The 22,989-nt window shown below is 43.9% G+C and overlaps 2 protein-coding genes across 4 annotated transcripts; both read left to right on the top strand.

The window, feature by feature from the left end:
• Positions 1–651: 651 nt before the first annotated feature.
• RPP21 (ribonuclease P/MRP subunit p21) lies at positions 652–3,098 on the top strand. The gene is made up of 5 exons (XM_070419042.1): positions 652–721; positions 793–893; positions 984–1,066; positions 2,687–2,812; positions 2,957–3,098. Exons 1-5 carry the CDS (start codon positions 665–667, stop codon positions 3,052–3,054), a joined length of 465 nt encoding a protein of 154 aa, XP_070275143.1. The 5' UTR covers positions 652–664; the 3' UTR covers positions 3,055–3,098.
• Positions 3,014–22,129, top strand: LOC139012750 (tigger transposable element-derived protein 1-like). Of its 3 annotated transcripts, none has more exons than XM_070419029.1 (3): positions 3,016–3,103; positions 4,585–5,826; positions 8,120–10,948. In XM_070419029.1, exon 3 carries the CDS (start codon positions 8,415–8,417, stop codon positions 10,143–10,145), a length of 1,731 nt encoding a protein of 576 aa, XP_070275130.1. In that variant the 5' UTR covers positions 3,016–3,103; positions 4,585–5,826; positions 8,120–8,414; the 3' UTR covers positions 10,146–10,948. The 3 variants fall into 3 exon arrangements, 2 of the variants coding, with proteins under 2 accessions (XP_070275131.1, XP_070275130.1); XR_011471893.1 differs by lacking the exon at positions 3,016–3,103 and adding an exon at positions 19,791–22,129 and having other exon boundaries at positions 4,651–5,826; positions 8,120–10,226; XM_070419030.1 differs by lacking the exon at positions 4,585–5,826 and having other exon boundaries at positions 3,014–3,103.
• The last annotated feature ends 860 nt before the right edge of the window (positions 22,130–22,989 follow it).

Raw genomic sequence — 22,989 nt, 5'->3', positions numbered from 1 at the left:
TGGGGGTGGGGGTGGTTTCAGGGCAGGAGATGCTGTCATCTCTCTGTGCTCCAGTACCTAAGACTAGGAGTTAGTGTCTGTTTAGAACTGTGTGACAGGATGTGTGTGTGCGGGGGGGGGGGTGGGGGGGGGGGGGTGGGGGGGGCGGTTCAGGGGAAGAGAGTTGTGCTGAGGGCCAGAACCCTGTTCCTCCCCTCCACCACTCATGATCCTTTCCAATTTCACTCCCACTGGCACCAGTGGTATAACCTCTGTGCCTTCTATCTGTACATCTTCCAGGCACTCACCTTTGGCTTCAAAGAGTAGTGCAGAAGGTCTATCTGGCTATAAATTGCACAGAACCATCCCTCCAACCTAGCTGCAGAGAGACCCGTCTTCTGTCCTGAAAATGTATAGCAGTTTGAGATTCTCTCCTGTTCCACCAGCCTCTCCAGTCTCTACCGAGTATAGCTAGTGATGGGCTTGAAGATAGAAGGAAGCCAGGACTCACAAAGGGACCGTGACTTAGAATGCAATTCAAACAGATGGATCGCTGAGGCCGCAGGGTGGTGCCTCTCGGGCCTGGAACTACATTTCCCAGGAGGCCTTGCGCTGACGCCGGGGCGGACCTATCTGAGGGGCGGGGCCTAGGGACCAGCGTGTTCCCGGCGTTCGCGGGGCCCGGATGGCGGGGCAGGTGAAGGACCGCGAGGCCTTCCAGAGGCTTAGCTTCCTGTACCAGGTGAGTCCGAGTAGGGGCGCTCGGGCAGGGCGCCCGGCGCCGCCGACTCCGCGTGACCGCCTCTCCCGTAGGCCGCCCACTGCGTCCTCGCGCAGGACCCCGAGAACCAGGCGCTGGCGAGGTTCTACTGCCACACGGAGAGGACCGTGGCCCGGCGGCTGGTCCTGCGGCGGTGAGGCGCGGGCCGGGCGGGAGGCGGGGCGGGCGGGGAGCGGGGAGCGGGCGCGCGAACCCCTCCCCTCCCTCTTCCCTCCGCCCGCAGGGACCCGTCGGTGAAGAGGACCCTCTGTCGTGGCTGCTCGTCTCTCCTCATCCCAGGCCTGACCTGCACGCAGCGCCAGAGACGTGAGTGCGCCCGTGGCGGCGGGAGGCGGCGCGCGGGGGCGAGCGGCCCTGCCTCGCGGTAGACGGTCTGCGCGCCGGGCCCGCGGGAGCCGGCTTTGTCCGCTCGGAGGTCGCCCTCGGGCCGCGAGGGCAGCCTCGGCCGTGCGTGCGGACTGCAGTCCCCGGGCGTTGTGCGGGACGCGCCCTCCCGTACTTGCCTTCCTCGGTGTGCCGGGCGCCCCGCGGGGTGCATTGTTCCCGGGAAGGGGCGGCTGAGAAAGGAGCAGTGGGAACAGTGCGGGACAGCGGTTTTTAACCCTTTTCATCTCATGGCACACACAAACTGATTACTGGAATTCTGCAGCACACCAGCAAATCTGTTTTCGGCTGACAGAAAGAAGTAGGAATGATTTTGGTTCATTCGCCGCAGACCCGGGGACGCGTTGACTGACGGGAGAGGGAGGGGGAGGGAAGCTGCCCCAGTTGCCTCCCGCGCCCAGACGAGGTGCCGGGACCTAGGCCGGTGCCCTGACCCGGAAGCGGACCCGCGGCCGTTTGTGCCTGAGCCGCCTGATTTGACAGTAAGGGAAAGAGGTCAGCGCCCTGACGGATCAGGGACTGCGTATTTTAAAAATCCTTGCGGCTGTGAGGAAATGCCTTCACTGGAGGAGTGCAGTGCCGTTACTTCTGCCAGTGGTGCTGAGGCAGAAGGGGATGGGAATTCTCGGCCTGGGTGTTGACTGAGGACAGCTTGTGGGGCACGTGCTGTCAACTAAAGGAGCACTGGCTGGTGGCTCAGCGGTTAGAGCGTCAAAAGCCTCTCGGTCCGGTCAAGGGCATGTACCTGGGTTGCAGGATACAGCCAGTAGATGCATCGCTCTCACATAAATGTCGTGCCCCCCCCCCCCCCCTCCACTCTCTAAAAATCGGTGGAGAAAATATCCTTGGCTGAGGATAAAACGCAGGAGTTTAGGAGGCTGGAGTTTAAAGTGCACAAGACACAAGGCTGGAGAGGGAAACAGGGCAGATCTTGTCTTGTAAAGGGGTTTGGGCTTTACCTTAAAGCATACCGAGGCCCTAGCCCGTTCTGCTCAGTGGTTAGAGTATCGGGCTGGAGGGCTGCAGGTTCTATCCCAGCCCCCATCCAGTCGAGGTGTCTCTCTTACATCGATGTTTCTCTCTCTGTCTCTCCCCCTCCCTTCCACACTCTCTAAAAATCAATGGGAAAAATATCCTCTGGTGAAGACTTACAAAAAAAAGTACCAAGAAATTGATAGTTTAGCTCTGGGCAGTTTGACAGTGATTGGAGCATTGGCCTGTAGACTGAAGGGTCTCAGCTTCCATTCCCAGTCAAGGGCACATACCTTGGCTGCAGGTGTGATCCCCGGCCCCGTTAGGGCACATGCTGGGGGCAACTGGTCAATGACTCTCTTTCCTCCTCCACCTCCCTCCCTCCCACTCCCTCTAAAGATCAATGGAAAAAATATCGTCGGGTGAGGATTTTTTTTAAAAAAGAAATTGATAGTTTATGCAGTGGACTCACATTATCAAATCTTCATTGAAAGTGGGGAGCAGGTGGAATTCCTACTAGAAAACAATGGAGACAAACCTGGGTGCAAGAGACCTTTTCTTGTAACCCAGGCTGCAAGGGACAGCGCTGGACAGTACAGACCTGCCTAACATGCCAGCGCAGCCAACGGTTCCTCAATGATCCTGCACATGTTCTCTGGGGAGACCTGCCTGAGGCCCAGCTAGGGAGCCAATCAGGTAAGAAATGGACAAAAATGTGGGATATCCCTCGGGAATAGGGATGGATTGGGGACGGAGAGCTAAATAGGACACAGGTGAGTTCTGGGTCCATGTGACAGGTGCCACAGTCTTAGAAAACTCTAACTCTGCTCATCGATCCAGATCCAAAACCACTGCAGCCCCTGCCAAGCACAGCCCGCCCCACCCCGACCCACCTTACTGAGGAGAAAGTGCAGCCCCAGAGCTCTCGTCACCAGTGATGGAGTCACCGTCTTCCCGATAAATAAAGTTTAATTCTGTTTCACTTTGGTGAGTCAGTAACGTAAGTATTTCAGCTCTTAATTCCATTTCCTCTGTATCTCTCTGTCACCAGGTAACCTCTCCTTTGTCTTTATCGCCTTCCTACTCCCGCCTTCCAGGGAGGTCCTATTTCCATAGGCCACTTGGCCCCACTAAGCAGCTCGCATATCCAGGCCCCTAGCTCCAGGGCCCCTTCGCACCTGGTTCTTAATGCAATGCCACGTGTGGAACTTGGGCCCTAGGGTTGCCTGTGAGGGCCTGAGCCTTCTTAGGGCATTCCACGTTTAGGTAACCCTGACTTGTTGACTGATGGGCTGGATAGACTGCTGATGCCACAGATCCTGTTTTTAAATGAGGGGAAAAGCTGTGGGGGGAGGAACTTCAGACCTTCTCGGCCCACTCCAGAGTTGGTCTTTCCCAATCTCTGCATTTTCTTCTTTAACATTCCAATAAGGGAAATGGTACAAACCAGAACTAACAAGGTCAAAGGTGATCATCAAAAGGACACTGCAAACATTATATAAGTATGCTCTGTAAGTAAACCCTCAAAATTGTCTTGAGAATTAGTAAACAACAAAAATAGTTTTCTTCAGTACCCTAGAGAACTTGCCAAGGACAGAATTTCATCCTGACCTCAGTGCTAGGTGCCAGTTAATCAGTCTGCCCCAAAAGTATACAAACAAAATTTACTCACCCCAGAATGCAGTTTTCTTCCCTTTCTCTTATAAATCCTGTGTCGCACTTACTGCTGCATTAAAGTCAACAACTCCATTAAAACACTTCATGGTGCTCTCCCTCCAGGGAGCATGCCCTGCCGTTCCCTTCCCCCTCTCCTCCCCTCACAGGCAGGTATTCCTGAACCCCTAAGGCAGTGATGGCGAACCTATGACACGAGAACTCATTTTTTTGGTTGATTTTTCTTTGTTAAATGGCATTTAAATATATAAAATAAGTATCAGAAATATAAATCTTTGTTTTACTATGGTTGCAAAGATAAAAAAATTTTTATATGTGACACGGCACCAGAGTTAAGTTAGGGTTTTTCAAAATGCTGACACGCCGAGCTCAAAAGGTTCGCCTTCACTGTACTAGAGGCCTCATGAAATGCGATGGGAGCAGTGGACAGCTTGCCCTGGCTAAGCCCTTAGCTTGTCCCCAAGGCTCCCTTTTCTCTGACTTCCCAGTGAACCAGAGCAGCCCAGCCTACACTCTCCTGTTGCTTCTTTTGTGCCCTTCCTTGTTTCTTATCTAAGTAATTTTTGCCGCAAATTCTTGCTTTCTTTTCTTAAAAAAAAAAAAAAAAAACACTCCATCATGTGTGACTTAAAACAACAGTGATTTATGATTTCCCCTGCTTCCGTGGGCTGGGCTGTGAGAGGGCTGGCTGGGCTGGGTGGTTCTTTTCTTTTTTAGTTTTTTTGGGGTGGTTGTTTTTTGTTTGTTTTGTTTTTTTTATTTCACAAAGTGGGTGGTTCTTCTTTTCCAAATAGCACCACCTGGAGTTACTCCACTGCATTTTGCTGGTGGCCGGTACCTGGTCTGGAAGATCCAAGAAGCTTCATTGTACATATGTGTGACCTCATTGCTTCTCCGTGGCCTTGCTGATGTCTGCACAGCATGGCTATCGCAGGGTGCTTAGACTTTTTTCCAAGAAGACAAGCTCTAAGGGGCAAAGTGCTTATCAAGCCTCTGTACTCACCATGCTGGCTAATTAATGTCCCCTTGACCAAAGCAAGTCAAATGGCCAAGCCCAGATTCAACACCAAGGCATGAATACTGGTTCCCTGGGGACCACAGATGCAGCAGTCTGCCATGTTTTGCCTTTGCCCCTGACTCAGTCTCCACTTAAAATTGTTCACATGGAAATACTGAACTGTGCAAGAATGCTCTGAGTTAGTCTTTCACAGTTGATTTCCGGTGCTAATGCCTACTTGGCCAACTGTAGCAGACATTAGAAACATGTAGCCTAAAGTGCATCCCGTGCAGACCTGGGCCCTTTTCATCCCCAGCTGACCTTCCTTGGCTGCACCCACCAGTCTCATTTCTGAGCTCATTGGCCCTTACACACTAAATCTGATTCTTGGCAAAGTTTATTTTGAGTATGATTATGACTGCACATGCCGACAGTGGAATAGCAGTGGGGGAGCTCTGAGTTTTGTTTTTATGACAGCCATTAAGTGATTCCTCTCATGTGGGAGAATCCGGGAATCTGGTCCCAGTCAATGTGGAACGTGGTTCACTTAGGAGCCTGGCTGGTTGGTCTGTTTATGTTTGCATCAGTATAGGTTCCTGTAACTCGGGTGGGTCTGGCCCTGCCAAGGCATTAGGGGTGAGTTAATTAAATGTTTGACCAAATACAGCAGGCTGATTTTTAAGATGATAATTCGTATGGCCCACAAGTGATGTTACAAATACCCAAATGGCCCTTGGCAGGAAAAAAGTTCCCTAACTAGAGGTCAGCCCTCCTCATCCAAAACTGCCCTTTTCGTGCTTGCTTACTGTGACATGACAGTTGTCAATATATGCAAAGGAAAAATGGATTTCCTATAACAGGAAATCTCTTATACACAAGTTAGCTTTCTTCAATGTTTCTAAACAGTTTAGTAACTCAAAATTTGAGCCCTTTTGAGACTTCAAGTAAAATTAAACAAGACAAAGAAGAAAACCTACTTTTCTAGAAAATGAGACCTCCCAAATGCCATAGAAATCAAGACTTAATCCCCAAGTCATAGGTATGTACATTCAGCACTTTGAAAAACTGGTAAAAATGAGTATCATTGTCAAGGGGAGAGCATGAGAGAAAAAGGATTGAAAAACCATCCGTCTGAATTCAAAAGGAAATTGGAAAATTACTTAGATTTTCAACAAAGGAAATAATTCTAGTATTGTCTACATCACAGTTACTGCAACTGTCAAATGAGAATATATGTGAAGGCACCTTGAAAAGGGTATTATAGGGCATTGTAATAAAGTGTATGTAGGAATCATAATACTTTGGAAGTAGTAAGAATCAGCAAAATATATTAGAAAAGACAGGTCCTGGACATCAAGGAATCTGAGTTATTGTCCCCACAATACATATTTGTAAAAGGAGATACTTTCACAATAGTTTTACAACTCTGGAAGCTAACAGAAGTTATCTAGTTTTCCCACTAAATGTCAAAAAGCCAGGTTTCTCTCAGATTTTTGAGGCACTCATTCAATATTTTCAGAGGGCCTACTCTGGTGGCATTGCTCAGGAATTGGGATACCCATGAGTGAACAAAGAGTTGGAGGGTAAGTGAGCAAAAAAACAGAGTATGATAAGTTGTAAAGGGATGTGTGCAGTGGAAAAAAACCGGGAAGGTCAGGCCGCTGCGAGGTGTGGCTTCCAGTTTTAAATAGAGCTGTCTAGGTGAGCAGCACTGAGAAAGTGGCCAGGACAAACAAGGGGCCGCTTCTGTGTCCCTGCAGACAACCCCAAGAAGCTTGCTTTGTGCAGCTGGCTCACATGACAAGAGCTTCTGTCTGCCCAGGGGTGTTGTGTGGAAGTGGGAGCCTTGCAGAGTAGGCCAACCATGCCAGGAAATAATGGCCACGTAAGCGACCCCGGACTGAGGGATGAAAGTTGGTAGATATTCTGCATAATCCCTCAGGGTCACTAACAGGGTTGAGCCCTGGTGCTTAGGTGTGCCCTTTTTCAGTTATTTTTGTGGCGTTAATCCTCACCTGAGGATTTTATTTTTTATTTTTCCCATTTATTTTTAGAGAGTGTGGGAGGGAGGGAGGGAGGGGTGGGGGGGCAAAGAGAGAACCATCAATTGGTCGCCTACCACACACAGCTCGACCCGGGACAGGATCGAACCTGCAATGCTCTGCGGGCTGATGGCCTAACCACTGACCCACTAGCCAGGGCTGCACATGCCCTTCATACAGTTCCCTCCCCTGTTTCCCTCCCCACTTCCTCACTATAATTTCTGGGATAATCTTCCAGGTAAACTACCTGCACCAAATTATTCGTCTCTGGGTTTGCGTTGAAGGAACCCAAAATGAGAGTGACATTGAAAAAAGGAGGAGGTGAGGGATCTACCGTGTAGATATCTGGGGAAGACCTGAGCAGAGGGAACAGGGAGGACAAAGGTCCTGAAGTGGCAGCCTGCCCAAGGGATTCCAGAGTCTGAAAGCCAGTATGAGTGAAACAGAGTGAGCAAGGTATAGAGTAGTCAGTGTGGCCAATCATAAGGAAATTGTTCACTGAGAGGCCATTGGAAAGTTTTAGCAAGGAAAGATGGCTTAATAGTTTAAAAGGATCACTTTTGCCCTGGCTGGGTTGGTTCAGTGGATAGAGCGTCAGCCTGCAGACTGAAGGGTCCTGGGTTCGATTACAATCAAGAGTACATGCTCGGGTTGTGGGCTTGATCTCCAGTGCGGGGAGGGAGGGTATAGGAGGCAGCCAATCAGTGATTCTCTAATCATTAATGTTTCTTATTTCCCTCTCTGAAATCAATAAAATAAAAAAAGGGTCACTCTTTTTTCCAATTACAGTTAACATTCAATATTATATTAGTTTCAGGTACAATTAGTGGTCAGACGTTTATATAACTTATGAAGTGACCCAATAAGTCTAATACCCACCTTGCACCACATATAGTTACTACAATATTACTGAGTATATTCCCTGTGCTGTTCTTTACATACCTGTGGCTATTCGGTAACTGCCAGTTTGTACTTTTTATTTATTTATTTTAATATATTTTATTTATTTTTTAGGGAGAGGGATAGAGAGTTGGAAACATCAATTAGCTGCCTCCTGCACACCTCCTACTGGGGATGTGCCCGAAACCAAGGTACGTGCCCTTGACCGGAATTGAACCTGGGACCCTTCAGTCTCCAGGCCGACACTCTATCCACCAAGCCAAACCGGTCAGGGCCAGTTTGTACTTTTTAATCCCTTCCCCTTTTTCCCATCCTCCAACCCTCCTCCCATCTGGCAACCATCAGTTTGTTCTATCTGTGAGTCTTTCTGTTTTCTTTGTTCGTTTACAGTCAAACCTCGGTTCTCCAAGGTCTCCCATCTCAAACAGTTCGGGTTCGACCAAGTTGTTTACGGAAAAATGTCTCAGGTGTTGAACAAAACTTCAGTTCTCAACTCAACAGCCCTTTCATGCTGATCCCTGTATGATCAGTCATGCATCTCTCAGGTGACAAAGGAGAGAATGAGCAAGTATGAGTCAGTTTACCGCTAAACCTCATGCTGTTAACATCTCGGGAAATTGTGCTCTGAATGTTTTTGTGTTTTGCCTTTTTGCTGCTTATTATTAAATACGTACAGTAAGTCATCATGGGTCCTAAGAAAGTTAGTGATACCAAAGTGAAAAGGAAAGTTGTGAGAACAACGATAGAGCTTAAAAAAGAAATAATTGCAAATTATGATAAAGGTGTTCGTGTGTCTGATCTGGCTACCAAGTATGGCATGGCAAAATCGACAATTAGCACAATTTTAAAACATAAAGAGGCCATCAAGAAAGCTGATGTTGCTAAGGGTGTGACAGTGCTCACAAAACAACGATCACAGGCCATTGAAGAGGTAGAAAAATTGTTGTTGATTTGGATAAATGAGAAACAGTTAGCCGGTGATAGCATTTCAGAGGCAATGATATGTGAAAAAGCAAAGATGCTGCATACTGACCTCCTGAAAGACAGCCCTGAAATGAGTGCTCAAAATGGTTCGTTTAAGGCTAGTAGGGGGTGGTTCGATAAATTTAAGAAAAGAAGTGGTATTCATGTAGTGAGGCATGGGGAGTCTGACAGTACTAACAAAGTAGCTGCTGATAATTTTGTGACAGAATTTCAAGAATTCATCGAGGCTGAGGGATTTGTTCCCCAACAAGTGTTCAATTGTGATGAGACAGGGCTCTTCTGGAAGAAAATGCCAAAGAGGACCTACATCACACAGGAGGAGAAGTCATTGCCAGGACAAAAGCCAGTGAAGGACCGGCTGGCGTTACTATTGTGTGGCAATGCAAGTGGGGACTTCAAATTGAAGCCTCTACTCGTCTACCATTCTGAAAACGTACGAGTTTTTGGGAAAAATAATGTCATGAAAAACAAGTGGAATGTGATGTGGAGGGCTAACAGCAAAGCATGGGTAACCAGGCAATTTTTTATTGAGTGGATTCATGAAGTGTTTGCCCCAAGTGTGAAGAAATACCTCTGGGAAAAACAGTTGCCACTCAGGGCACTTCTCGTCATGGACAAGGCTCCTGCCCACCCCCCGGGCTTGGAGGCCGAGCTGATGGAGGAGCACAGCTTCATCACTGTGAGGTTCTTGCCACCTAACATAACTCCGCTCATCCAGCCCATGGACCAGCAGGTCATTTCTAACTTTAAGAAACTCTACACCAAAGCACTGTTCCAGAGGTGTTTTGAGGTGACCTCTGAAACTAATTTAACCCTCCGGGAGTTCTGGAAGGAACATTTTAATATCCTCACTTGCTTGAGGCTCATAGATGAAGCATGGGGGGGAGTGTGTTCCAGGACCCTGCAGTCGGCCTGGAAGAAACTGTGGCCCGAGTCTGTTGCTGACAGAGCCTGTGAGGGCTGTGAGGACAAGCCTGTGTCTGTTGTGGAGGACATTGTGTCTCTGGGCAAGTCCATGGGCTTGGAGGTGGATGATGATGATGTGGAGGAGTTGGTGGAGGACCACAACACTGAGCTGACCACTGAGGAGCTCCAAGACCTTCAGAGGGAGCAGCAACAGCCAGCAGCTGAGGAGCACTCTTCAGAGGAGGGAAGGGAGGATATTCCTACTTCACTTATCAAGGGAATGCTTGGGAAATGGGGAGAAATGCAAAGTTTCATTGAGAAATATCACCCTGACAAAGAAGTAGCACACCGAGCAATAAACTTGTTCAATGACAATGCAGTGTTTCACTTCAGGCAAATGTTAAAACGCAGGCAAAAACAATCATTGGGTAGGTTTTTAGTGAGACAGAGGCCCAGTGAGCCTGAAGCAAGTTCTAGTGGAGCAAAGAGACGAAAGAGAAAGAACCCCAGAAGAATAGCTCCCTGACGTGTTTATGGAAGGGAACTCCTCTTCCAAACAAGAACACCCTCCTCCATATTCAGTCATCAGTAGCTCTCAGCATTCAAGGTAAGTTCTAGTGTGTACCTAAATTTTCATTTTTTACTCTACACTTCCTTTCCTTTTTGATTTTTAAAGTATTTGCTTACAAATAGTACATTAGACGTGTACCGTATGTAGGAAAGTTTAAAACGGAATCATTTGGCGTTCTGGAACAGATTCAATTTACAGTTAAACTTCAGTTCTTGAACATCTCTCATCTCAAACAATTCAATTCTCAACCAAGTTGTTCATGGAAATAATGTCTCAGTTGTTGAATAAAATCTTCAGTTCTCAACCTGACAGCCCTTTCCTGCTGATACATCAACATGACAAAAAGTTCTCTCAGGCCATAAACAAAGGAGATAATGTAAATCAGTTGTCTACATCTCAAGAAATCATGCTGTGGATATTCTTGTGGGTTTTTTGCTTTTGTTGCTGGCAAAATGGATAATTAGCACAATTTTAAAACAAAGAGGCCATCAAGAGTGCTAATGTTGCTAAAGGTGTGAAAAAATGGTCACAGGCAATTGAAGAGGTAGAAAGACTGTTGTTGATTGGGATAAACCAAATGCAGTTGGCAGGCAGCATTTCGGAGGCAACAATATGTGAACAATTGAAGATGCCATATACTGAACTCCTGAAAAACAAACACCCCTGAGTGCTGAAAGTGATTCATTTAAGGATAGTAGGGGGTGGTTCCATAAATTTAAGAAGTGTTTGTTTATAGACTAAAGAATACGGAATCGTTTGCGGGGGTGGGTCTGGAAAGAATTAGTTTACATAATTTATAGGGGGGGGGGGGGTGATTCAGTTTTTCAAACAAATCACTTCTCAAACAGCCTTCCAGAACAAATTAAGTTTGAAAACAAAAGTTGCACTGTATTTTGTTTTTTAGATTCCACATCTAAGTGAAATCATATGACATTTGTCTTTCTCTGGCTATTTCACTCAGCAAAATATCCTCTAGATCCTTCCACGTTGCTGCAAATTGTAAGATTTCAGTTTTTATGGCCATGTAACATTTCTTTGTATATATGTACACACCTTTATCCAGTTGTTCATTGATAGGCATTTGGGCTGCTTCCATAGCCTGGCTATTGTAAATAGGGCTGCAGTGAACATAGGGGTGCATACATCTTTTCAAGTTAGTGTTTTGAATTTCTTCAGATGAATACCCAGAAGTGAAATTGCTGGGTCATAGGTACTGTTTTCCATAGTGACTGCAGCAATTTGCATTCCCACCAACAGTGCATGAGGGTTCACTTTCTCCACATCCTTGACAGCACTTTGTTGATTTATTGATGCTAACCATTTTGACAGGTGTGAAGTGGTATCTCATTGTGGTTTTAATTTACATTTCCCTGATGATTAGTGACGTTAACCATCTTTTCATATGTCTTTTGGCCATCTGTACCTCCTCTTTGGACAAGTGTCTATTCAGGTTCTCTGCCTATTTTTTAATTGAATTGTTTGCTTTTTTGGTGTTAAATTGAAAGAGTACTTTATAAATTTTGCATATTAACCCCTTAGTGGATTATCATTGACTAATATCATCTTCTGGTTGGTAGGTTGTCTTTTTGTTTTGTTGATGGTTTCCTTTGCTGTGCAAAAAACTTTTAGTTGACATGGCATATTTATTTTTTTTCTTCTATTTCTCTTGTCCAGGGAGATTTGATTTTTTTTTTATATGAGTAAGAGTGATGTCAGAGAGTCTACTCATGTTTTCTTCTAGGAGGTTTATGGTTTCAGTCTCTTATTTAAGCCTTTAATTCATTTGTATTTTATTTTTGTGTATGGTATAAGAAGATGGTCTAGTTCAGGGGCGGGCAAACTTTTTGACTTGAGGGCCACAATGAGTTCTTAAACTGGACCGGAGGGCCGGAACAAAAGCATGGATGGAGTGTTTGTGTGAACTAATATAAATTCAAAGTAAACATCATTACATAAAAGGGTACGGTCTTTTGTTTTTTTAGTTTTATTCATTTCAAACGGGCCGGATCTGGCCCGCGGGCCGTAGTTTGCCCACGGCTGGTCTAGTTTCATTTTTTTGCATGTATCTGTCCCCAACACCATTTATTGAATAAACTGTCTTTACCCCACTGTGTAGTCTTGCTTTCCTTGTCATAGATTAATTGACCATATAAGCATGGGCTCTCTATACTGTTCCATTAATTTATGTGTGCTTTAATGCCAGTACCATGCTTTTTTATTACTATGGCCTTGTAGTATAGTTTGATATCAGGTAGTGTGATATCTCCAACTTTGCTTTTCTTTGACAAGATTGCTGTGGCTCTTTGAGGGTTTTTGTGGTATAATTTTTTTTACTTTTCAATTACATTAACCTTTTTCACTCATCCCCCTCAATCCCCTCCCATCTGGCAGCCATCAAAAGGTTCTCTGTATCTATGAATCCGTTTCTGTTATGCTTGTTCATTTATTTTGTTTTTTAGGTTCAACTGTTGATAGACACATACTTATTGCCATTTTATTATTCATATTTTTGCTTATTTTCCTTCTTAAAGAAGACTCTCTAACATTTCATGTAATATTGGTTTGGTGGTAGTAAACTCCTTTAGCTTTTTTTTTTTTTTTTTTGGTCTGAGAAGTTCTTTATATGTGCTTCAATTCTAAATTATACCTTTCCTAGGTAGAATAATCTTGATTTTAGGTCCTTGGTTTTCATCACTTTGAATATTTTTTTGCCAGTCCCTTCTGGCCTTCAAAGTTTCTGTTGAGAAATCAGTTGACAGTCTTATGGGAGCTCCCTTGTAAGTAACTAACTGTTTTTCTTTTGCTGATTTTAAGATTCTCTTTTTGTCTTTAACCTTTTGCATTTTAAATATAATGTGTCTTGGTGTAGACCTCTTTGGATTTATCTTGTTTGAGACTCTCTGTGATGGGGAAAATAAGACATTTGCGGGGTAGAGGGGACTAGTAATCTGAATTTGTGCCAGTAACCTAATGTACATTCTTGATAGCTTATAATTAAGTCACTGCCCCTTTCCCAAAATCTGGTATTGCAAGAGCGAGGCCATAAACTGAACAATACACAACCCCTGGAGGGGGTTATCAGTGCCGACGCCAGGCCAGGCCCATAGGTGTGGTTTCACTGCCCCCATTTTAGCACATGGGGTTTTTGCCAAGCCTGCGAAAGGTCCGGAAGTCCCATTCTATATCTGGGGGACAAAGACACCAAAAGGGGATAAAAGAGGGGCTTCCACCATATTGGTTTGCTCAGATTTTGGAGGTGATTCCACTGAGACCGTCGGCATAATAAAGCTGTGTAACTCCATTTCTGTAAGCGTCGCTTGGGTTTCTTCTGTCTTCTACAACATCTGCTTTCTGGACTTGTATGTCTCTTTCCTTCACCAGGTTAGGGAAGTTTTCTGTCATTATTTCCACATGGATTTTCAATTCCTCACTCTCCAATTCTTCTGGTACCCCAATGATGCAAATGTTGGTATGCTTGAAGTTATCCCAGAGGCTCTTTATTCTATCCTTATTTTTTTTATTCTCTTTTGCTGTTCTGATTGGTTGTTTTCTGCTTCCTTATCTTCCCAGTCTCTTACTTGATCCTTTGCTTCATCTACTTTACTGTTGATTCCCTGCAATGTATTCTTCATTTTAACTCATGTATTCTTCATTTCTTTCTTTAAAGTTAAATAATTTGGGTTTATTATTTAGTGTAGTGAGGGAAAACACATGACATAGGGAGCTGTGGGGTATCACAGTAGAGGTTGTTAGAAAATACATATTATAGGATTTAGACTTTGGTTGAGTGATTTGAAAATGGGTCTGTGGAAGCAGACTGTATTCATTCCCTAGGCCTTTTGTAACAAGGTACTATAACTGGTTGACTAAAACAGAAGAGAACTTATTCTTTCACATTTCTGGAGCTGGAAGTTAAAAATCAAGGTGTCAGCCGAGCCATGCTCCTTCTGAAGGCTCTATGGAAAAAATCCCTCCTGTTTCTTCTGGGCTTCTGGGGGTAGTCAGAAATCCTTTGAATTCTTTACTTGCAGGTGCATCATTCTAATCTGTGCCTCCATCTTCACGCAGACTTCTTCTATTCTTCATTCCTGACTGGTTCTCCTTTATGGTTTCCATGCCCTTTTTATGCAGTTGAAGTTCTCACCAAGTTTACCTACTCTTCCCCTAAGTTCATTGAACATCCTTATAACCAGTGTCTTAAACTCTGCATCTGGTAAATTGGTTGTCTCCATTTTGTTTAGCTCTTTTTCTGAAGTTTCAGGGAATCACCAGGGCAGGACTAATCATGTTAGCCCGGTTGATGGAGCTCACCTGACAGGTCTGTGGGAGGAGGGCTCAGAAAAGGAACAATGGCCTCTGCCAGCACTTCTGTCTGGAAGGAAGCTGCCCCTCCAGCTCTCGCCCTGATGCCAAACACTTCAGTTCCTCTCCCTATGTCCCTGATTGAACCACATCCAGCACAGCCAATGGTGAACCTGAGGAGGGGCGGTGAAGGATTAAAGAAAACAGATAAGAGAATACAGTTAGGACCAGGTGATCACTGCACCTGGATGAGGACACAGTGACTGTGCCACACCAGCATGGCCAAAGGTAAACCTGAGGGAGGGCGGTGAAGGATTTAAAAAAGATAGACAAAGAGAATACAGCTGGGGCTCAGCAGATCTTCCATGCCTGGATGAGGACACAGAAAGACCCGGCCTGTAAGCTGAAGCTTTATTTTATAGTCAGAGACAAACAAGGTTGTGGTCAACATAGTTACAATGTTCTTGTGAGTTTCACTTGTTTTGGCAGCACTTGCTGCACCTCCCACAGCCCATTAGCTACCTAGGAAGGATCTAGGGAGCGTCATAAGGTCAAGCTTAATTATGCTAAGAGGGCTGTGCCCTCCAAGCTGGGACTTGTTTGTGGCTCTGCCACAGGTCAATCCGAGGCTTAACCCTATAGCGACTCCCTATAGGTGACCCACCTGTAAGCTGAATCTTTATTTTATAGTCAGATCACACAGAGCAAAACAAGGGAGTGGTCAAGATATTTACAATGTTCTTGCAAGTTTCAAATCTGCTTCTTTCCTGTTATTGTAATTCTCTGAACTCTGTCAAGCTTTGTTTTGGCAGCACTTGCTGTACTTCCCACAGCCCATATCCCTTAGCTACCTAGGACTACAAGGTTAGACTATAAGGTCAAGCTTACATACAACCATAGCCTTTGGCTATAATTGTGCTGGGAGGGCTTTGCCCTTCAAGCTGGGACTTGTATGTGGCTTTGCCACAAGAGTACTGTGCCCTCTCGTCAGTCCGAGGCTTGACCCTGTCCAAATGCTGTAGTGCTCTCTACACCTGATGACTTTCAAGCTGCTGCCCTAGCGCTGAAGCTCAGAGCTAAGTGAGTCTGAGTAAGTCTGTGCATGGGCCCTTTAAGAGGAACACCTGGAACTCCAGCAGCCTTCCATCTCACTCATCCATAATCCCTGCTGGTTTTTACAGCCAGAAGTTATGGGGACTTCTCCTCCTGGCATTGGAACCCTGTGCTGAGGGGGCTGGTGTGAGGCTAAGATCTCTCAGGGGGACCTCCACAGCCAAGCTATCCCTCCTGGTTTTTATCTGCCACATGTGGGTGTGGGACCATCCTGTTCCACATCTCTGCCTCTCCTCTAGTCTTGATGTGGCTTCTTTATATCCTTAGTTGTAGGACTTCTGTTCAGCCAGAATTCAGGTGGTTCTGAATGTTGGTTGTTCTATAGTTTTGTTGTAATTTTGATGTTATTGTGGAAGGATGTGAGTACTGCATTTACTTATGCCACCATTTTCGCCATTGGTATTTTGATAGGAATTTCATTGAATTTGTAGATTGCTTTGGGTAGTAGGGAAACTTTAACTGTATTAATTCTTCCTACCCATGAGTACAGTATATCCTTCCATTTTTTGTATCTTCTTACATTTCTTTCTTCAGTGTCTTATAATTTTCATAGTACAGGTATTTTAGATAAAAGACCTTGGTTAAATTAATTCCTAGATATTTTATTCGATACAATTGTAAATGGGATTGTTTTCTTAGTTTTCCTTTATTATAGTTTACTATCAGTATATAAAAATGCATTTGATTCCTGAATATTAATTTTGCATCCTGCTACCCTTCTCAATTCATTTATTAGTTCTAATAGCTTTTGGTGGAATCTTTAGGGTTCTCTCTCCAAACATGTATATTACTATGTCATCTGCAAATAATTACAATTTTGTTTCTTCCTCTCAAATTTGGATTATTATTTCTTTTCTTGTCTGATTGCTATGGCTAGGACTTCCAGTACTATGTTGGATATAAAGGGTCAAAGTAGACATCCTTATCTTGTTCCTGATCTTAAGGAAAACGCTTTTAGCTCTTCCCCATTTTGTATGATGTTAACTGTGAGTTTTTCATATATGGCCTTTATTATGTTAAGGTATATTCCCTGTATTCCCACTTTGCTGAGAGTTTTATCATAAATGAATGCTAGATTTTATCAAATCGGTTCTTTTACAAGTAAACTAGGTGAGCAAGATTGGGAAAAGGGAAAATAGGAGGCTGTGAGAGATGATAGTGGCTTGAACCAGGATGTTAGCAGTGAAATGAAGAGAAATGTTCATATTTTAATTGTAGTTTGAAATTGGGACCCATAAATTTCCTGAGACTAGCAGTGGGATGTGAGGGGGAAAAAGGATAAACAATTACACAACTAAAGTTTAAATTTCTTAATATGTACTGTATAATATAATAGTCAAAATAAGATATTGGTCTGTACTTTAAAAATATCCTTTGAAAGGGATACTTTCTGAATTCCTGTTTGATCAGAATGTAGAGAGCGTCCAGTGTATCTCCCATCCTGATGTGGGAGAAAGAGATGTGCATTAGTTTCCTAAATAACAAAATACCACAAAATGGGTGGCTCAAAACAATAGGAATGGTCATACCATTGTGGCTCAGTAGTTGATCATCAACCTATGAACCAGGAGGTCACAGTTCAGTTCCCATTCAGGGCACATGCTGGGGTTTCAGGCTCGATTCCCAGTGTGGGGCATGCAGAAGGCAGCCGATTAATGATTCTCCCCTCCCTTCCTCTCTGAAATCAATAAAAAAATATATTTTTTAAATCCAGAAATGTGGGGGGGGGGGGGGCAATTGGGGGAAAAGGAGACATATGTAAAACTTGAGACAATAAAAAAACCCACAAATGTTTTCTCTCACAGTTCTCGAGGCTAGAAATCAAGCCATGAGCAGAGCCATTCTTCCTGTGAAAACTTTAGGGGAGGACCAGTCCTTGCCTCTTTCCAGCATCTGATGGTTACCACCAATCCTTGGCAATCCTTAGTTTGTCAACACATCACTCCAGTGTCTGCCACCATCATCAGATAGCATTTTCCCTGTGTGTCTCTGTCTTTGTCCAAATTTATCTCTTAAGGACACCAGTCTTTGGCATATAGCCCACCCTAATCCAGTATGACCTCATCTTAACTTGATTACAGCTGCAAAAAACCTATTTCCAAATAAGATCATATTCACAGTTTCTGGAAAAAACTTTTAGACAAAAGTTTTGAGGGTTGGGTTTTGAATTTAATCCAGTCATTCCCAGGGCTTATGCAGAATATACTGTAAAGTTATTTAGAATGGAGAGACATCCCTTAATACCTCAAACTCTCTATGAACCTTTCTGTAATGTTAATGCTATAAGGGTATATTCTTTCTTTATAATGATAATTAAAGAAAAGTTACATGATCTACCAAGTTCACTGCAAAGCCAGGACTAGAGCCCAAGCTTTCTTATTCTAAGGAATATTTTTTAAAATATATTTTTATTAATTTCAGAGAGGAACGGAGAGATAGAAACATCAATGATGAGAGAATCATTGTTCGGCTGCCTCCTGCAAGCCCACTACTGGGGATCAAGCCCACAACCTGGGCATGTACTCTAACCAGGAATCAAACTGCAATCTCCTCTTTCAGAGGTAGACACTCAACCACTGAGCCACACCAACTGGGCACTAAGAAATATTTTCATGGTCACTGTGGCTGAAAAGAAGGTGAGACCCTCCAGGCTAAGTCTAAAACTAATAAATAAAGCAACCTAGTTTTATAAATTTCTTCACATTAACCAGGATATTTTATCTATTATTTGTTCTACTGAGTGACCCTATTCCCAGGAAGGTGGAGACCAGGCAGATTAGGCTCAGGCTTCAGTTTATATCACAAATTAATAAACTGAATTTGAGGATACTGTTCTGGCTTACTAGAAAATTAAAAATTAATCATCTATTTGTTGCTAGAACTGCCATAACAAAATACCATGAACCGGGTGGCTTAAACAACAGAAAGTTATTGTGTCACAGTTCTGGAGGCTAGAAGTCCATAATCAAGGTATCAGTGGGGTGGGTTTTTTCTGAGGGCCATGAATAAAGGGTCTGTCCCAGGTCACTCTCCTTGGCTCGTAGGTGACCATGTTACCCCTAAATCTTCACATCATCATCCCTCTGTATCTATGTGTGTTCAAATTTCTCCTTTTTATAAGCACGCCAGTCCTTTTAGGTTAGGGCTCACCCTAATGAGCTCATTTTAACTTGCTTACCTTTATAAGGAACCCATCTCCAAAAGAGTTCACATTCTGAAGTATTGAGGATTAGTGCTTTGGTGTGGATTTGGGTTGTGGGTGGGAAGGACACAATTGAACTGTAACAAGCATGGGAGGATTTAGAGCCATCTTAGTCGTTCTTAGGGACACAGAGGTTCACTCCAGGTTCACCCTACTGGTGGGCTGCCGCCTCAGTTGTCTGCCTGGGTCCCGAGCTGAGTGCCCAGGATGAAGGAGGTTTTTTCAAGACAGTTCTCATCGGGCCATAAGGGACAGGCTTCTGCTTGCAGACTACCCCACAGTGTCTGGCCTGGATGAGGGCTCTGCATCTCAGCCACTCAGCAGAGCAGCCCCCCCTTGCTCTTCAGTGAGTCAGCATAGCAGCTGTTCTGATGTTTCCTCCAGTCCCAGCATGGCACCAAGCTAGGCCAGAACGGACTCTGGTTCTGGTGTGAGAAGAGGCTATAATAATGGCTTCAGTTTAGGATTGCTTTTGCTTTGTCTTCTGAAACAGCAAATAAACCTTGCAAAGGCTATACCTGAGATAAAGAAGGGAGCCCCAGCCTCAGTGGTAAGACGGCCACAAGGTCAGAGGGACTCAGACCGTCGGCAACCTCACTGCCTGTACTAAGATTAAAGGTGTCATCACCCAAAAACAACTCAGACCCATACGAGGGCATCATCTGTCACCCTGCCGGTCGGGCCCCCTTAGTCCACTGCGCAAGCTCCATGCCTTAATTTTGTTAAAGACTCCTCTACCCCCGGCAATGATGCCTGGAGTTTCTCTCTTTATGGGCCATTTGGGGGAGTGCTAGCCAGTGGTCTACCACAGACAAGTCCACTCCATGGCTTTCCCTCTCTGTCATTCATAATAACAGGGCAATCAATGTGCATTCGCTTACTGGACGGCCATTTTCCTAACACAGTGTCTTTAAACACCACAGCCAGCCCTACCACTGCTGCTCATGGGGCACCAGTAACTCATCTTGGCTGGTCTGTTACAGGAATACATTTAATTCTGAGAGAGTCTTGAAGATGCGATTGAACTTTCCAGAGCCTTATGACCATCAGATACCTGATGCCCTGCAGGGCTGAAAGCTCAGACAGCAGCCAGTGACCCCATCAAGGTTCAGGCGTATGCTTTGTAAAGACCTGCATTTCTTTTATTTTTACAGTTTTGCCAATTTTACTAAACCAATAAAATTTCTACTAATAACAATGAAATAAATTTTTGCAAGTAAAATGTTTAACAAAACCTATTGTTCTGTGCCTATAAATTTTCAAAATGTCATAAAAAGTGCAGCAATGAATTGTTAACATGTTAATACACAGTTCCTTTATTTCAAATGTGTTTGTCTTGACTCACTAACAGTTCCTTCTGCATCTGTTCAAATAACATTACCCACCCCTCCATAAAAAAAGGCATTAAAGCACTAGAATATTACACATACACTGATCCATTCCAGTCAGCTTTAGTCAGAGTTGTAAAATCAGCAGCATAAGAAAAATAAGACCTAGTTGTACATACAAAAAGCTTCCATGGGTTCTATAATCTCCTTAAATACTGATTCATGTGGAGGCCATAACAGTGGAGAAGGCTCATATGGGTAACTACCTCAGACTACAGCTACAGCAGGGTCTGGTTCACCAGAACAAGTTTAAAGTGGCTGTTTATCAAGTTTGCTATTTTTGGAATTGAACTATAAATATAAGTGCCATTTGACAGTGCAAATTGTGTGAGTCCTAAACTGCATCAATGATCTATTTGATAAAAGCTTATTCTAATGGAAAACCCTATATAGTAAGAGAGTGATATATATATATATATATAGCAGTCTTAAGATCATCCGCCTCACATTAGTCCAAAGTCACGTGCTTCGTAAAAAAACACACCACACATTACAGTAACAAAGCAAAGGACTACAAAGGCAAAACATCACAGCTTCTGATTACATTGAATAAAAAGGACCAAGGAACACAAAAGATAATTCTGTATTAATACTGATGAATTAAAGAACTATAATAGACATTTCACAGCATGCTATATATATTGCTCAGCACTTAAGGATAAAATGAAGTCTAAATTTGAGTCAAGAAGTTGGCAATCTGATCTCATGTGCAATCCAGCTACAAAGTCTTAATATATACATTCATCATCTAGCTACCCTGCAAAATCAGGACTTAAAAATTAAGATTTCAAGTTCAAATCCTATTTCATAAGCTAAAGGATACATCCAGTTCTTTAATGACCAGAGGACGTATTTCCAGCTTGGAAGGAGCTAATCCAAGTAGCAAGGCCATGTTCCACGTTGACCTGACAGGGTCCTTTCTGACCTTGCTCAGACTGTGCCTGTGATGTCACTCTTCTAGTAGCACAAAGATGCCACACTGGCTGTGGTTGTTTTTTCTGCCTGTCCTATCTTAGGTTGGAAAGAGTAAATGTGAAGGGAAAGAGGAAGGGAAAAAATGTATTTTCTTTCCAGGAAGATATGTGAATGCAAAGGAAATATCTGCCTTAGAGTTCCCATAACTTTCCTTGAGGCACAAGGGTACCATTTACCTCTTACATTTTATTTTATATTTTTAAATTGATTTCAGGGAGGAAGGAATAGAGAGAGATAGAAACATCAATGATGAGAGAGCACCATTGATCGGCTGCCTCCTGCATGCCCCTTACTGGGGACTGAACCTGCAACCCAGGCATGTACCCTTGGCCAGAATCAAACCCAGGATCCTTCAGTCAGCAGGCCGACGCTCTATCCACTGAGCCAAACTGGCCAGGGCACATTTTATTTTAGAGAAGCAGCAAAATTCAGACAGTAGAAAACAATCTCCACATTACAAAGGAAGGCACTTGCTACCTAGTTGATGTGTTTCCTTTAGCCTACATTTTGATCCTTCGTTACAAGATTTAGAAGCCAGTTGGAAATTTGTGCAGACTGATTAAGAAAGATGTACAATCCATTTCGTTCAGTGTCATGATGCATACATCTAGTTAACCAGGGCTCGTACATTTGCTTCTAAGAGGTTAAATTGAGGGGTAGAAGAAAAGAGACTGTTTTTGCAAGTTTATATACCAAAAATCATATTTGTTACATTTAAACTTACTAATGGTTGGTACTGTCCTATGAGGTATAAAATGGGGTATTTGTTCTAAATGCTATTTTATAGTATGCATTTCATTATTCCAGAAATTTCCACAAGCACTGCAAAGAATCAGATATTCTTCCTTCCCCCCACCTCTTATCTCCTTTTTCAATTCTGTACTTCATGGCGGTGCAGCCATGATGAATGTAAAGCTAGAACAAATACTTCATGACGTGTGATTTAATAAAAACCATTGCTTCAGTCTCCATCATTGTCTCATTCCTTAGCGAGGCATTGATTCATTCCTGGGCCCTTAAAGGCATTTACTAGACTGCTGTCAGGTTGGGTTGCTCATGAATGGGAGTGGAAAGCATCCAGATGCCACCACTGATCATAATAATCGATACTGTCAAATAGGTGGTTCGTTTGTCCCCAAGTCAGACATCCACCTATAGACAAACCCGCCCCATTTTAGAACCCTGACAAGTTTTCCTCTGGTGACACCGAGTACACCCTGGCGGGAGAGGAAGAACTGCTGCGCCTTGCTCGGCATTTCCTGCTCCTCACAGATACTGTCTGGATGTACCTAAGTGCAGCCAGGAAGTACAGACGACAAAGTCGATACATTCCCTCTCCATCCCATGGGACGTTTCCCCCCAGGAGAACAGGGTAGGCCTGGGGGTGAGAAGCTTAGTCTAACCCAGGAAAGCTTCATCAAACTCTCACGCAGCCAATTTTGTGGTATTTTAAACATTATAATCCAGTGGGCGTCTGTGATCCAATAGGACCACGTAACCATCGTTTATCATATATCCTTCTATTAGACGTGTCTCAAGTCCCAGGTGCCACCACATAAATCACCTGAAACCGCCCGTTTGTATGCCAGAAACCCCCTGTTCCACTGAAGGGTTACAGATCCGTCTGGACTCCTGGGGAACTTTCACTTCACATTCCAATAACTTGGACTAATACCAGTACTTACTACCTAATACAGATCCAAGTTAGAATGGCAATTTAATCACTTTAAAATCCTGTTAAATGCTAAATTCTGCATGGTAGAAATAGTTCGATTTCTGTATCATCTTTCCTAGATACTAAAAGGGTAATATTCAAATT

Source organism: Myotis yumanensis, unplaced genomic scaffold (assembly GCF_028538775.1).
Source record: "Myotis yumanensis isolate MYYU_CA2020_CCGP unplaced genomic scaffold, mMyoYum1.0.hap1 SCAF_6, whole genome shotgun sequence".
Taxonomy (NCBI): Eukaryota; Metazoa; Chordata; class Mammalia; order Chiroptera; family Vespertilionidae; genus Myotis; species Myotis yumanensis.
Note: the sequence above shows the minus strand (reverse complement) of the source record. Positions and strands in the feature narration are given on the sequence as shown.